At 41.5% G+C, this 14,667-nt stretch overlaps 6 protein-coding genes across 6 annotated transcripts; 3 read left to right on the forward strand and 3 right to left on the reverse strand.

Annotated features, from left to right (window-relative positions):
• Positions 1-1,012: 1,012 nt before the first annotated feature.
• Positions 1,013-1,678, forward strand: EAE97_010636 (uncharacterized protein; the record flags this gene model as incomplete). Its single annotated transcript, XM_038881151.1, has 4 exons — positions 1,013-1,016; positions 1,097-1,159; positions 1,316-1,387; positions 1,533-1,678. 4 exons carry the CDS (start codon positions 1,013-1,015, stop codon positions 1,676-1,678), a joined length of 285 nt encoding a protein of 94 aa, XP_038728012.1.
• Positions 1,679-2,156: 478 nt separating this feature from the next.
• EAE97_010637 (uncharacterized protein) lies at positions 2,157-2,567 on the forward strand (the record flags this gene model as incomplete). The annotated part of the gene is made up of 2 exons (XM_038881152.1): positions 2,157-2,233; positions 2,435-2,567. 2 exons carry the CDS (start codon positions 2,157-2,159, stop codon positions 2,565-2,567), a joined length of 210 nt encoding a protein of 69 aa, XP_038728013.1.
• An 883-nt stretch (positions 2,568-3,450) lies between these two features.
• On the reverse strand, positions 3,451-4,671 carry EAE97_010638 (uncharacterized protein; the record flags this gene model as incomplete). Its single annotated transcript, XM_038881153.1, has 2 exons — positions 3,451-4,044; positions 4,414-4,671. The coding sequence occupies 2 exons, from the start codon at positions 4,669-4,671 to the stop codon at positions 3,451-3,453; spliced, it is 852 nt and encodes a 283-aa protein (XP_038728014.1).
• Positions 4,672-6,803: 2,132 nt separating this feature from the next.
• EAE97_010639 (uncharacterized protein) lies at positions 6,804-7,452 on the forward strand (the record flags this gene model as incomplete). Its single annotated transcript, XM_038881154.1, has 2 exons — positions 6,804-7,101; positions 7,229-7,452. 2 exons carry the CDS (start codon positions 6,804-6,806, stop codon positions 7,450-7,452), a joined length of 522 nt encoding a protein of 173 aa, XP_038728015.1.
• Positions 7,453-8,676: 1,224 nt separating this feature from the next.
• EAE97_010640 (uncharacterized protein) lies at positions 8,677-9,392 on the reverse strand (the record flags this gene model as incomplete). The annotated part of the gene is made up of 2 exons (XM_038881155.1): positions 8,677-9,142; positions 9,217-9,392. The coding sequence occupies 2 exons, from the start codon at positions 9,390-9,392 to the stop codon at positions 8,677-8,679; spliced, it is 642 nt and encodes a 213-aa protein (XP_038728016.1).
• Positions 9,393-11,171: 1,779 nt separating this feature from the next.
• On the reverse strand, positions 11,172-12,936 carry EAE97_010641 (uncharacterized protein; the record flags this gene model as incomplete). The annotated part of the gene is made up of 2 exons (XM_038881156.1): positions 11,172-11,245; positions 11,301-12,936. The coding sequence occupies 2 exons, from the start codon at positions 12,934-12,936 to the stop codon at positions 11,172-11,174; spliced, it is 1,710 nt and encodes a 569-aa protein (XP_038728017.1).
• Positions 12,937-14,667: the final 1,731 nt, after the last annotated feature.

Here is a 14,667-nt window from a genome sequence, read left to right on the forward strand (position 1 = left end):
AACCTTTTTTGATAATATAGATTATGCCTCCAAGGCCGAGCCGGTAGAGGGATAGCAGATGAACAATGATTATAGAATAGGAGTGTTTCTGCAATTAACGAAAATCGACATTGTCTGGTGATGGTATTCTGCCTCCACAGCAGTAGCTTTATATAAGTAGAAAAGGCAATGAAAAGGCTAAGTGAATAGAGATATAGAAGATGGAAAATAATCAAAATATGTTTTTCTAATAATATATATTCTGCTTCTATGGCAGTGGCCTGGGTGGGTGGGGGAGGCGGCGGAGAGGCTGAGCTACTAAGAAATTGAGCAACTGAGTGAGTAGAGAGATAGAAGATGAACAACAATCAAAATTGATCTTCTTTTTAATAAAATAGATATATTCTGTCTCCATGGCAGTGGCCTTGGGTGGGTGGGGGAGGCGGCGGAGAGGCTGAGCGATTGAGCGACTGAGCAGCTGAATGAGCAGCGAGAATAGAAGATGAATAATAACAAAAATAACTTTCTCTAATAATATATATTCTGCCTCCACGGCAGTGGCCCCCCGGAGGGCCAGCAGAGCGTCATTATAACAGTCCCTTGAATTTGATAAATTGCTGCAAATAATTAAAGATATGATCTTTCAGAAAACCACAATTTAACACTTAGGTTTTTCGCATATTGATCATCTGTTTATATTTTTATACTTAAATTGTATATATATTCACTAGACCTCACTGCCGACTGAAGATTAACATGATAAGAGTTTAGGTTCTGAGGCATCTCGAAAATTCCAACCCTGCACGGTCCTCCATATCTCGCTTCGATAATCACATGATCAAGTTAGGGTTTTCCAAATTTCCCACTATTTCGCGATTAAGCCTGCATTGCTCATCGAAAAAAAGTCGAGATATTGAAACCAACGACAACCCCACGACAACCCCAAGGTACGTTATCGCCAATTTGTGTGCCATCATACGTCTTATTATCTAGACAATCGCTGACAATTTAATTCCACAGTTCCTAATTCAAAATGAGTGCGTAACCTTCGAATCTCGATATATTACATATCAACAACCAACGAGGATCTCAATACTGATGATGATTTGAATTACAGCCAAGGGAACTTCCAGTTTCGGAAAGCGTCACAACAAGACGCACACTTTGTGCAGACGTTGCGGTTAGTCTTGAATCCAATCTTTTGGGACGGAGAGGAGGAAATGATGAAGTCGCGGATCAGGAGATGGACAATTGATCAAGGATTTAATTTTATGGATTTGGGATGAGGTTCAAGAAGAAGAATTCAAGGCTGATATATTCTGGTTTCAATTTACAGGTCGCAGATCTCTCCACATCCAAAAGCACACCTGTTCAGGATGCGGTTACCCAGCAGCTAAGACCCGTCAATGTACGTTCTCTCCATCCACTCATCTTTATCAGCAAATCGATTCAGCAATATCCACGATACACTCCTACCTCCAATCATCAATACACGAAGGAGAAATGAAAAGATGAACAACAGTACGAATATATGCTAATACACCATTGAATAGATAACTGGGGTGAGAAAGCCAAGAGAAGAAAGACCACAGGTACCGGTCGCATGCGTCACATGAAAGAAGTTCCAAGAAGATTCAAGAATGGATTCCAAACCGGTGTACCAAAGGGAGCTAGAGGACCAGCCACTAAATCCGAGTAAATGTTTACAACAATTTGGTTTGCTTGCGTGGGATGGATTCAATAGCGTCGAAAGGGTTGGCGAATGAATGGCTTTTTTGATCTGCTAGAGAACTGGGAATGAAAGCTACATTTATTGAGAAATCTTTTTTTAATGAGTGTATGCGAAGTTCAAAAAACTCGGGTCGCATGAATGTCTTCGTGGATCGTATGAGGGTATGAAGTGGGTTGGGTGCATGCCAATTTTTTTAAAGACATGACATTACATGACATGTTCTCTAGCAAAAATTCCATCGTTTGCAATTCAAAGAATTTTGTGATGATGAGAATTATTTCTTTGTGATATGTGAGGTTTGGAGTTTGTGAAGTGTATACGGTTTTGGTTGATGGATTTAGATATGGATTTTGTGATGATGGGAATTTGAATGGGAATGTGAATGGGAAGGTAGATGATGAATGATGAGTGAGGAATGACGAATGACGAATGACGAATGTTGAAGATGTCTATTTCTCTTTTGCAGACCAATCGTTTTATAATCCTTGTCTTTAATGTTTACATGCAAATGGATGTGTCTAGGTAGGTGGTAAGTGGTAGGTAGAGTGTAGTATGTTATGAATGAATAGTTATGATATAGTTATATCATGATATATGGTATGGTTAGGTGTGTATGATATGGTATAGTATGGTATGGTATGGTATGGTATGGTATAGTATGGTATATGGTATCAAGATATAAGTAGTGGTATCTAGGTAAGCCACTATACTTAAGATTGGAAGTTCAAAGTTCGAAGTTCGAGGTGCAAAGTGGGAAGTGGAGGGAAGTGGAGGGAAGGGAAACGAAGGGAGATGGGGGGAGGCGGGGGTGAATTGTATTGGAGTTGGGGTTTGGGGTTTGAGGTTTGAGATTTGAGGTTTAGGGTTTGGGATGAAAGAGAATGGGAGAGGATAGATGTTGGGAGAGGATGGAGAGGATGTTTAACAAGAGTTATATTTTGAAAAGGGATTGGGTAGAGGCTTGGAGGGAATTGGAATGGTATGGGATGGGGGTGTGAGATGAATATATAATGATATTATGGTTATATGATAAATATACAATTCACCAGAGTATTTAGAATCATGGTGTGATGTAGTGGTATAGCAGTATAGCAGTATAGTGTATATAGTATATAGTAGTAGAGTAATAAGTATGTTGCATGTCTATTGATGTGGATTGGTGTGGATTGGTATATGTATAGGAAGTATATTAGTATATATACACTGGTGCATGTATGTATATGATATGATGTGTATGTAATATAATGAATGTTGATGTTGACATTCGAATATGTATTTGTATTTGATGTTGATTTACGTTTATTTATCCATCATCCATTCATAATTCACTCTATCCATCCATCTATCCATTTATTTATCAATCCCAAGTAAAACAGATAGATAGATATTGCGAATTTGATGTCTTTGATACCTACCTACCGAGATTTGTTTGTATATTTTTCTATTCTGCTTTGTGCTGCTCTGCTTTGCTCTGATTTTCTGTGATGGAATGGGATTGGATTGGATTAGATTGGATTCCATTGGATTGGATTGAATGTTTCCATCAATACCCCTTTTTCTCCCTCGTGATATTGATCTACCTCTTTCTCATCACTTCATATCAGAAACCCCAGTATCGTATCAGTAAACCCACATTCATCACCCCTCGCCATAAAGATAAAAGGAAAAATAAAAATAAATTTTTTATCCCTTGCACCCTAATCTATATCCTCGATCCATATCCTCAATCCATCAACCACCTACTGCCCCCTCTCAAAGACCCTCACACTCCCATCTCCACCTACAAAATACAAAAGTTCTTTTTCCTCTACTCCTTCTTTGCCGTCCTCACTCGGATTCCCTCCCGCTGTGATACGCAATACGCCACTTACATCTCGCGCTGCGCCGGTATCGAGCAGGCGCGTGCTGAGGATCAAATCTGCTTCGTGCGCGAGGGTGGTGGTGAATGCGGAGGTGTTGGTTGCGAGGGGTGTTTGGGGGTGGGGGGTGAGGAGAGGAGTATCGATTGAGAGGGTGGTGATGGTGGAGTGGATGGGGGGGAGGGAGCGGAGAGAGAGGAGGAGGGAGTGTAGTTCTTGAGTGGCGGTTTCTGGGGTGGGGGTACTGGCGATGAGGAAATCGGGGGAGTCGAGGATGAGGATTATTTTTCCGGGAGAGGAAGAGAGAGAGGTAATGGCTTTGGTGAGGAGGTTGGAGATGGAGGGGAGAAGGGGGGATGTGAGGGGGGTTCCTGCTCCTGGGGTGGGAGGTTGGGTTTGCGGGAGGTGGAGAGAGCTGAGACCGTCGAGGAAGAGAAAGCGGGATTGTTGGGTTAGTTTGTCGAGGTCGAGATTCTGAGTGGGATGTTAGTGAGGATTATAAGTATGAGGATAGATTGGAAGTGGAAGAGTGAAAAGTGGGTGGTGGGAGGAGAGTACTTTGAGGTACAGAATTGGAGAAGCTTTTCTTCATATTTGTTGGTTCCTCTCCTCGCTTGAGAAAGTTCTTGGAACATAGCATAGGTAAGAAATACAACTTTGTATTCCCACTCTCAGATTGGTCGAACATCTTCAAAAATACACATCTCCTTCCAACGATCTTTTTCCATTCCTCTCCTCCAATACCCAATGCCCTCGCAATACCCAATGTCCCTTGAAACAGAAAGAACTCCCCCCTTCCCCCCCCCAAAAAACAAAAAAGCATAGTAGGAAAATAAAACATACAATCTTCCTAGCCCCCTCTCTCCAAAACCCCATATCCCTCATGAAGCTCAGAAATACCACTTTTACCTCTCCCTCTCCTTCTGCACCTCCTTCTCCATTTTTCTCCGCTCCAGGTGAAAATATCGAACTTAAATATCTTAGTAAAAGCCAATTTGTACCTGCGCCCAATACACCTGTGAGGAGAATCAAAGAGGATTCTGAGGGGAGAGAAAGATAGGGTGTTAAGAGTGGTGGGATGGAACGGGTGGTGGTGGACATGGTTTTTTTTGGCTTTGGCTTTGGCTTTGGTAGGGTGTAATGTGTGTGGGTGTGTGGTGGATTTGGGGGGTTGTATTTGAGGGTTTGGGAGGCTGGTGGTGTGGTCTGGTCTGGTGTAGTATTTCTTGTGGTTGGTTGATTGTATTCTGAATTTTGGATTTGAGACTGAGATTTAGATTGGATGAGGGTTTATGTTTGGTATGATGTGATCTGACTTTATCTGATCTGATCTGATCTGATATGATATTCAAAAATAAAAAAGATATAAAAATTATAGGGCACGTGAGAAGATGATGAAATTGAGGAAATAAAATTTGGCGGGCACGGCGGGGATGATGATGTACGATATGGATGGATGGTGGGGGTTGAGATTGAAGCTTTTTGTAAGCGAAAAAATGTGGTGGAAAAATGTATTTGGAGGTTTTGATATTGATATTGGTGAGGTACGGATGGATGAATGAATGGATGGATGGATGGATGAGAACTTGGTGAAAATTTTTGGAGAGATCTTGATTTTTATTAATTTTATTGTATATATACCTGGGTAGTAAGACATACTCTGAATATATATTATATCATATAAATAAAACACCTGAAGAAATTATGGAAATATATCCTCATCTCTCTTTTTGATCAAGAGCTCTAGGAAACTAGGACGTGGGCTCACCGGAAGCAAGGCAAGTTCAAGATTATATCAAGGGCTGATATCAATACTTTGAACTGTATTTATTTTTAATATCTACTTATACTCAACTGACTGTTTGACCAACACTCTCTTGAAATTCTATCATATGTTAAGGTTACTTGATCAAACTATCGAATTAACACATAAGAATGTAACATTCATATTCTATCTTCACTCTACTTTATCTACTCTCTCTACTCCCTCTACTCCCTCTACTCCCTCTACTCCCTCTACTCCCTCTACTCCCTCTACTCCCTCTACTTGACCTATTCCCTTTACTCCAACTATTTAATATACTCCAACTATTTCCTCTATCTCCTCTCTCTACTCCCTCTACTCCCTCTGCTTGACCTATTCCCTTTACTCCAACTATTTAATATACCCCATCTATTTCCTCTATCTCCTCTACTTCCATTTATCTCATTCTCTATCTCATCCTCCTCCTCCTCCTCCTCCTCCTCCTTCTCATCATCAACCAAAGCCCCAACGCGTGGGGTCCATCTACCTACCCAGCTAACCCTACCCTACCTCCCACCGAGCTATAGATGCCATGTCATCTAGCTCATAGCTTTTAGCTTTTAGCTTTTAGCTTTTAGCTCCAGCACAACCCATCTATCCCATACAACAATAACAGGGACTTCCACGGGCGGATTCAATTCGGAGCATCCAAAGCTTAAATGTACAGTACTACATAAGAGCGGAGAAATCCCATTGCGTTTTTCGGAGTTTGAGGAACCCTCTGAGAAATCGGTTGGAGCGGTTAGAAATCTCCTTGCATCCATACCTATCGGTAATGAGGGGCTATGATGATGATGAACAAATAGAAGGAAGGCATTGTAGATGTCCTGGAGATGTAGGTATACAACTCACAGTACGAGTATCATCTATGGAAATAAATTGATGTTTAGAAATCTTCAATTCCAAGTGATCCATCTAGACGGCCTTGGATTTTTCCGGATAATTTTCCATCCTAGTAGAATGTGTAAAGGAGGTTATATTTGATATCAGATTGTGTAGGTATTGTAAAGTAGATATATCGTAAAGTCTATTGTAGTACAGATACAAATTCCAATCAAGTATTTACCATCCAAACATCTAAATAAAATCAAGCTCAACTTAAAAAGACCCCGCATCAATCCAATCCCGACCATATCGCCGATTTGTAGAATACCTTACGTCGGAGTTGCGTACTCGGGTTAAGATTCGCGAGAGAGCTTCTTTTGATTCTATACTTTATTCTTGTCTTTACTATATACATTACATACATTGCATTGTATATCATCAAGTTACAATACATCACGACACGACATCTTCAAACCATTGTCGAGAGATACATTACTCACTCACTCACTCACCACAACTTCATCCATCATCCAACAACCTCACACCCTTCTTTACCCCAACTCACCTCTCTATACACCTCACCACCTTCACCATCACCTCCAAAATGTGGACAAATCCCCGTTCTCCCTCCCCAAAAATGTGGTCACCACGCAACCCCCCTCCTCAATCCTCCCATCGACCCTCCCACTCACAATCCCATCCCTTCTCTCCCCTCTCCCCTCTCACTCCCTCCGGCCCCTCAGGAACCTTTCCCGCTCCCACCCAAAAATTAAAGAATCAAGGAAAACGCATTGCGCAGATTGTAAAAATTAAGCCGGAATGCGTGGAATTGTACAAGGAGTGTCATGCACGGGTTTGGCCCGAGGTCTTGAAACAGATTAAGGAGTGTTATATGGAGGATTGTATGTTTATCCCCTTCCTTTCCTTCTTTCTTTCTTCCTTTCTCTTCTTTTCCCTAATTCCCATTCTTGAGTCAAAGAACCAACCAATCAACCAATCAATAAACCCAATAACTAACCCCCCACCTAGATTCCATCCACTACGATCCCCAACACAATCTCCTCTTCGCATCCTTCAAATACGTCGGCTATGACTATGCAGGAGACATGGAGAAGATGCGAGAAAACCCCAAAGTGCGCGAGTGGTGGGCCATGACGGATTCGTATCAGGAGAGTTTGGTCGAGGGCAGCTCAGGGAGTACGGATGAGAGGGGCTGGTGGAAGAGCGTGGAAGAGGTATTTTATGTTGCGTGATGGGGGAAGGAAAGATAGGAAGATGGGAAACTCGTCGGTATCTATATTTCCTGAGCATGAGGGATTTGTGATGTGATGTGATGTGATTGGAATTGGATTGAGATCACGAATATGACGGCAATTGAAACAGAAACAGAAACAGAAACAGAAACAGAAACAAGAGACGAGCGAAAAGAAGAGCAGAGCAGAGCAGAACAGGAAACAGCAGGATAAAAATCTCAAACACAACACAATCTTCATTTCACGCTCGAAAGAAAATCAAAGTCACAAGTTCAAGTCCAAGTCCAAGTCCAAGTCCAAGTCCAACTTTAAGAAGATACGATTGATACCATGATTCGAGTATATATCTGATATTGTACTTCCATTCCATTCTTCCATTGTCATACTTTCTTCCTTCTTTCCTCTCTCGTTCTAATTCTCATTCTCATCTTTTTCGTCTTCGTCTTCGTCTTCGTCTTCGTCTTCATCTCCAATTAATAATCTCGATCCGATTTCTCCCTCCAAATTCTCTTTCTCTTTCTTTCTCCCGTCCTTCTATTCCCGCCTTAATTTTCCTGATTTCCTTTTTCCCATTCTACCTCTCTCCCCTTCCATTCTCATTCTCATTCCCTCTATTGTACCTCCATTATTCCCACTCCAAGCTCCCCACTCCAAATTCCTCACCCAACCCTCTCCCCCCCTCTTCCCCCTTCCCCATTCGAAATGACGCTCCGCTGGCCCTCCGGGGGCCATTGCCATGGAGGCAGACTATTTAATTATTCACCCATTTGTCTATTTAAATTTATCTATGCATCTATGCATCTATCTAGCCATCTTTCTATTCAACCACCAATCATTCTCTATCTAAATAAAGATATCTACACAACCAATCAACCAACCAAACGAGGAAAGAAACACCGTCCTCGAGCGCAGCGAGCTAGGGGGTTTGGGGGCTTGCCCCCATTGTTGTTTGAATTGTAGATTCTGGATTCTGGATTGTAGATTGTGGATGGTTGGGTAGAGGGGGGTTTGGGGTGTCTGATATATTTGATATTGATGTTGATATAATGAAAGGTTAGGGGAGAAGGATAAAGTATATAGAGTGGTTTATGTTGTAGATGTATAGATATATATATTTGAATTTTGGCGGCATCTAATGCAATTCAATCAATTCAATGGTGGAATATCTAGATATACATAAATACAACTACAACTACAACTACAACTACAAACACACCCACCCCCTCATTTCCCCCATCCCTTCCACAAACCCCCAAAAAGACCCTCTCCCCCGGGATGACCCTCTCTCCACTCCTCCCCTCTCCTAGCCGCCCCCCTAACCCACTCCTCCAACCCCTCTCTGCCCAATTCCTGAATCTCTCTACTCCCCAACCTCCCCCCTTCCCCACCCACCCCCTCCGCCCCTCCGCCCATCACCTCCCCCCTCCAAAACCCCACCAGACTCGGTACACTGCGCACCATATAGCGCATTCCCAGCCCCTCATTCATAATATCCGGCGCATCAAATTCCACCTCCGCAAACAGCACTCCGCCTTCTTTCTCGCCCACTCCCGCTTCCAGAATTTGGTGTAGTAGAGGAGAGATGGTTTTGCAGGTGCTGCAGTAGCTGGTGGTCCATAGCGTTAGCAGCGGTTTGGAGCTCGATGTGCTGAGACTGATGTATGTAGCTAGATCGGGGGGGTAGCGCACGCTGTTTTTGGGGTTAGTGGGCGGGCTTCTCGTTTTGATTTTATGGGAATGGAAGAGGAAGGGAATATAACATACGGAGAATATATCCGATTCTGATCTTTCTTCGCAGCGGTGCTGGCGAATTGTCTCCGCGAGTGTGGAGGGGAGCATACAGATGTAGATGTAGATGTAGATGCAGATATCGCTCTCGAGATCGATGACGAGCTTTTGGAAAGCGAACGCGAGATGTGTTTGAGATTTGATGGGGTCATTGTGATATCGTGTCGTGTCGTGTCGTGCTGTATGTTTGTATATGTTGATATAAATCCAATTGCAATTGATGCTTCTATCGATGGCGTGTGTGAAAGTTTGGTCGTTTGAGATTTGACTTTGTGCTTCTCGATTTGATTCGATTTAGATATAGATATAGATATAGATATAGATATAGATATAGATATACATCCAAAAAGCAGAAATTCCCAACTTCCTCAATAGAGCTATGATATGAATCGGTAAGCTCGAGGATTCTAACCTTTCAATTTGATTCTATTTGTATAAATATAGGTAATAAATTCAATAGATATATCAATAAAATATACTGCACTCCAGAGTAATAGATAGATAGATATTAAAGCTTCTTCAATCAATCGAGCTCCAAGTATTTTTACCACTTACTTCATAGCTATCTAGGAGCCCTGGTAGCTATCACATTATGACATAATTTCTCTCCCCGCAGCTAAACCTAATAGAGTCGGAAGATATGAATACCTACCTCCAGCTACCGGTACAATAATGTATTAACACAAGTACTAGGTATTCTACGATATATGAATACATTTTATATACCTACCTACCTAGTATCCATATTCATCCTCATCCTCATTCTCTTCTTTCTGCTAGATAGACTCACTCTGAACGAAATAACGGGCACACCAAAAATGTATCATCACTTCCAAAATTCATTTTCAAATCAACAATCAATACCTTTATATTTCTAATGAAAGCAGATTATCAAGAAGATGATAATCTATAATACACCTTTATTTCATCTAATTAATCATATTTTTTCAAAATTATTATTGAATTTTGAATTAATAGTGTTTTAAAGAAAGTCTCGAGTTTGACGGGTTTGGTATGCCCGTTTTCCCGTTCAGAGCGAGATAGACTATGTCTCTGCTAGATAGACAATGAGCAATGATTATCAAAATTCCTATGTACGCTATTCTTACATCTTCACTCGTTTATTCATTCGTTCATTTATTAGATACCATACCACATCACATCACATCACATACATCACATCAAACCATCCAATACCCAAGAAAATCTCCCCAAGTACCTATGCAGAAATCACTTTCTATTCTATGAATCTCTCTTCCCTTGCCTTCTCGCTCTGACCGACCATCTGATGACCTATATAGTACATACACAGTACAGTACAATACAGAATCGTTCAGTTAATCTATGCATAAAATCCCTTTTATTGAAACTTTCATGCCCGCGCTCTCCTTTTCTCTACTCTCCACAACCATATCTCCCACCTAGACATATCCATCTAGACATATCCATCCAGAATCCATATCATCTCATCTAATCTCATCTCATCCATTACGTCGCTGATAGAAATAGAGTACAATAATAATGCATACTAGGTATCTCTTTTCCATACCCTCCATCACCAACCACGTCATCCTTTTACCTATTCATCCCTACCCATCCATCCATCAATCCATCCGTCATGTATTAGTAACAAAGTAAGTAGTATTGTAATGTAACTTTCTCCCATTCTCCCCCTTCTCCTTTTTTGTGCATTCGCTTCCTAGACCAAAACCCAACCAACCCCCGAAAAAGAAAAAAGGAAAAAATCGCTTCATCCTCATGGTGTAAAGAGGCATGCAAAAGGAATGTATTAATTGATGGTTTAGGTTCCGAAGTGAAAGACCAAGATAAAAAGTGAAGGAGGTAAAATTGAACCGAATGAATTGAATCTTGTTACATAGGATCTTGATATCCTCCAGTACTCAAAGAAAAAGGGTTCCGGTTTTTTTACCCTAAGCATAATACAAAGCCTCGACGAGATAGATAACTCCGAAGATCAAAAAGGCAATGGCGCCTCCTAATGTTACTGCGAAAATGTTAGTTTAATTTATGATAGCATAATGCAAGAAGAAGAAACTCACCAACTCTCAAGCTAACCTTGCCAGCAATAGCTCTTCCACCAATGACAGCCACACCAGTACAAACTGCATGTCCACTAACTGCTCCTCCAGTAACCCACCAATAATCCTGACCAGCCGCCATAGCAATAGTAGCAATTTGACTTCTATCACCCCATTCTCCAAGGAAAGTCATTACAAAAGTTTGAACCCATGCTGGGCTAAGTAATAACGAAAGAAGATTGTTCAAGCCTCCTGCTGCACTTTTCAATGTTGACCTCTTGGGAGAAGGGGATCGATCTGAAGATGTTGAAGGGCTTCTTGGTGGAGATGGAAGACGTGACCCTGATCTAGATTTTCTTGTGCTTGCTCTTTGTCCTCCTCCAAGACCCATTTCCAAAGCATATGGAGAAACTGATGAACGTCTTCTTCCTTGTTGTTTTGCAAGATGTTCTTTTTCTTCGAGTTCCATTTCTACTTCTTTCATTTCTTCAGTTACACCCTCGTCTGGACTCATAGCTAAACCTTCTTTCAATAAACGTCCTCCGAAAATCAAAAATAATCCTGCAGCTAGGAAATTGGTGAATCGTTTTGGAATCAACGTAGGTACTGCGTGGCCTAATACTGCGGATAAGATTGTCATAGCAATCAATGCGGAAAAGGCGGCGGAAAATACGAGAAGTCTATCGTGCTTCATCGCCATCAATGCTGCGATTAAAAATGTTTTGTCTCCGATTTCAGAGAATAAAATCATCGTAAGTGAAAGAAGATATGAATGTAAAGGTTGAATAAGACCATTATTGCCCTCCCCTTCCAATTCAAGCTTTGGAATACCCTTTGAATCGGATTTCGTAACATCTAAATGATCCTTGTTGGCAGAGTTAGGAATTGGATGAGGATCATTGTGTGTCTTATCTGGGAGATCTGTAGGTTTATCCAATCCAAAGTTATCCGTACTACCAGCCTCCTTATCATCAGCGGAAGCCTTTTTAATTGTCGAATCTTTCTTCTGCGGATCTTTGGTATCGCCTTGGATTTTTTGTTCGGTATCATGAGGTATGGGTGGTGCTTCTTTAGGCGATGCAGGTTTCTTTTCAACCTTCTCTCCCGTTTGGCTTTCTTGGCCCTTTCGTGTTTTATCTTTCTCACTCACACCTCCCTCGGTACCAGTTGTGCCATGTTTAGGTGCCTCTCTACCTGGATCGTTCATAACTCCATCGTTGCTCTGGGGGATTTCCTTGCCATGGGCATCAAGCATTGGCTTCTCTTTTGTTGTTTTGGCTGTAGGTGGGACCAATTCCCCATCGGTAAGCTTAGAATTGGAAGTTTTGGAATCTTTTGAATCCTTCGTATCTGCCTTTTCACTTGCTGTAGAGTCCTTCTTGGGATCCTTTTTGGTGGTATCTACAAATGGCCCAGCATGTGGTTTTCCATCTTTACCATCGACGGGCGCATCTTTCGTACCAAGTCCGTATGATGGTTTGTTATCGACGGTAGTTGCAACAGCTGCTGATGGATCAATCTTGTCCAATTTCCCTGTTTGCGCATCGCTGTCTTTTGAAACGGCAGCGATATTATCTTGTGCCGCAGGAGATAGAGCTAGAGCCAATGATGGCAATAGAAGTAAAAGCAATGGGGATTGCTTTCTCCGGAATCTCATCTTGAATTGTGTCTTTTGATTGGAGTTGGCAGATGTAATGAGAAGGTAGTTGAGATGTAGATGTAGCAGAGGTGTAATCAGGGGATACTAGGTAGTTATTGTTGGATGTGAGGATGCGTAAGGCGTCAATGGGGGAATAGTATGAGAAAGGGAACCAATGACGTGTCTAGTAGGTTTTAAATGTAAGTTCAATAGTTAATGATTCTTGGGGAAATTGACCAAGTCGTACCTTGAATTGAATTATCAAAGAGAGGTCTGATATGAAAAATAAAAAGGCGTATTAAGAAGAAAGAAAAAAAGAGGTTTCAGACAGTAGTACAGTAAGTAGTAATAGTAGACTTCGTACCGATGGATGGGATGTATGAAGAGGTAATACGGCAATATGGATACGATAATATTTGTTCAGAGCACCTGCACCGAAAGAGGAAACCTTAAGGAAAAGGTATCCGCTTTTTCCTTGTGGCTGATGATTTTGTAGTCAGCTTGAATGATGATTGGTTCAGTTGATTGATATTGGGGAGCAATATTTATTAATAGATTATCGTTTTCTAACATATTAGCGGCTTTGGGAAGTGCAAGATCAAGGGGTAGGTAGGTAGGTACCTAGTACCTACGTTTTGGGTGGCTTCGGGGGATTCTTCTGGACCCATACAGTCTCAAGGTTCATCTCACACTTGCACTGAACACCTGCCCAGGTGCAGGTGCAGGTGGTTCTAGATAGGGGAGAATCTGAGGCGTTAAAGGCGTTGAGGCGTTGAGTTGAGGCGTTGAGTTGAGGCGTTGAGTTGAGGCGTTGAGTTGAGGCGTCCAGAAGATCTAAGATACCGGTGAACCCCTGAATTACACGATGCAGATGTGGAGAGAATATGTTAACTTATATATCAATCATTATTTGTATTACAAGTAAGAAATGCTCAGATCGATTAACAATACAAGTACAATATCTAGAAAAGTGAAAGGTTCTCAGGAGAAAACACCTAGATATTCATTTATCCAGGTAATCCCCTCTCCCTCCCTCCTCCCCTGATCCAAGGTCCTAATCAAGAAGTCAATGATTGACATTAAAGAGGTAAGGATAAGAACTCTATTTGCATTCTACTACACATATCGGTTCGTCTAGACCATTCTTTGGAGGCACGAATGCAGGTAGATAGATAGATGTACGTAGAATTTGAGAGTTGAATTGACTAGATCAAGTAATAGAAAAACTTCCTATATTCGTAGAAAATGTGCTCTCCAGATACCTTACTCTTTCTCGTGTATTCAACTCCATAGGAATTAACAAAGCAATCTGCTCTACAGAACTTGATTGAATTGACATGGTACACACCTAGGCACCTATGATTCCTTTGAAACTTGCTTTGGTCTGCTTTTTGTTCTCATTCTCATTCTTTCCATATTGAAAGTGGTTTGTCTGAGAACTATCTGTCGAATTCTTATCCCTATCTAATGTACACTTTTACATTTTAACATTGCTTTTAAACCGTCCGCGATAAAAAGGCTAGTGGAACATCTAACACGTGATTGCGCGACTTTATAGCCTCAATTTTTAGGTCCAAAGTCGTTCCCCCACTTCCTACTGCAACCTTCACCCACAATCTCCACCCAGCAACACAACACAAAACGCGTCAATTCATCCACACAACAACATCAACTCCACACATCTACACTAACAAACACCATCGCGACATTTACGATAAGATATAAATCCTATTGCGCCAAACTCCTTCG

The sequence above is a fragment of the Botrytis byssoidea genome, assembly GCF_014898295.1.
Source record: "Botrytis byssoidea strain MUCL 94 chromosome Unknown BBYS_029, whole genome shotgun sequence".
NCBI lineage: Eukaryota > Fungi > Ascomycota > Leotiomycetes > Helotiales > Sclerotiniaceae > Botrytis > Botrytis byssoidea.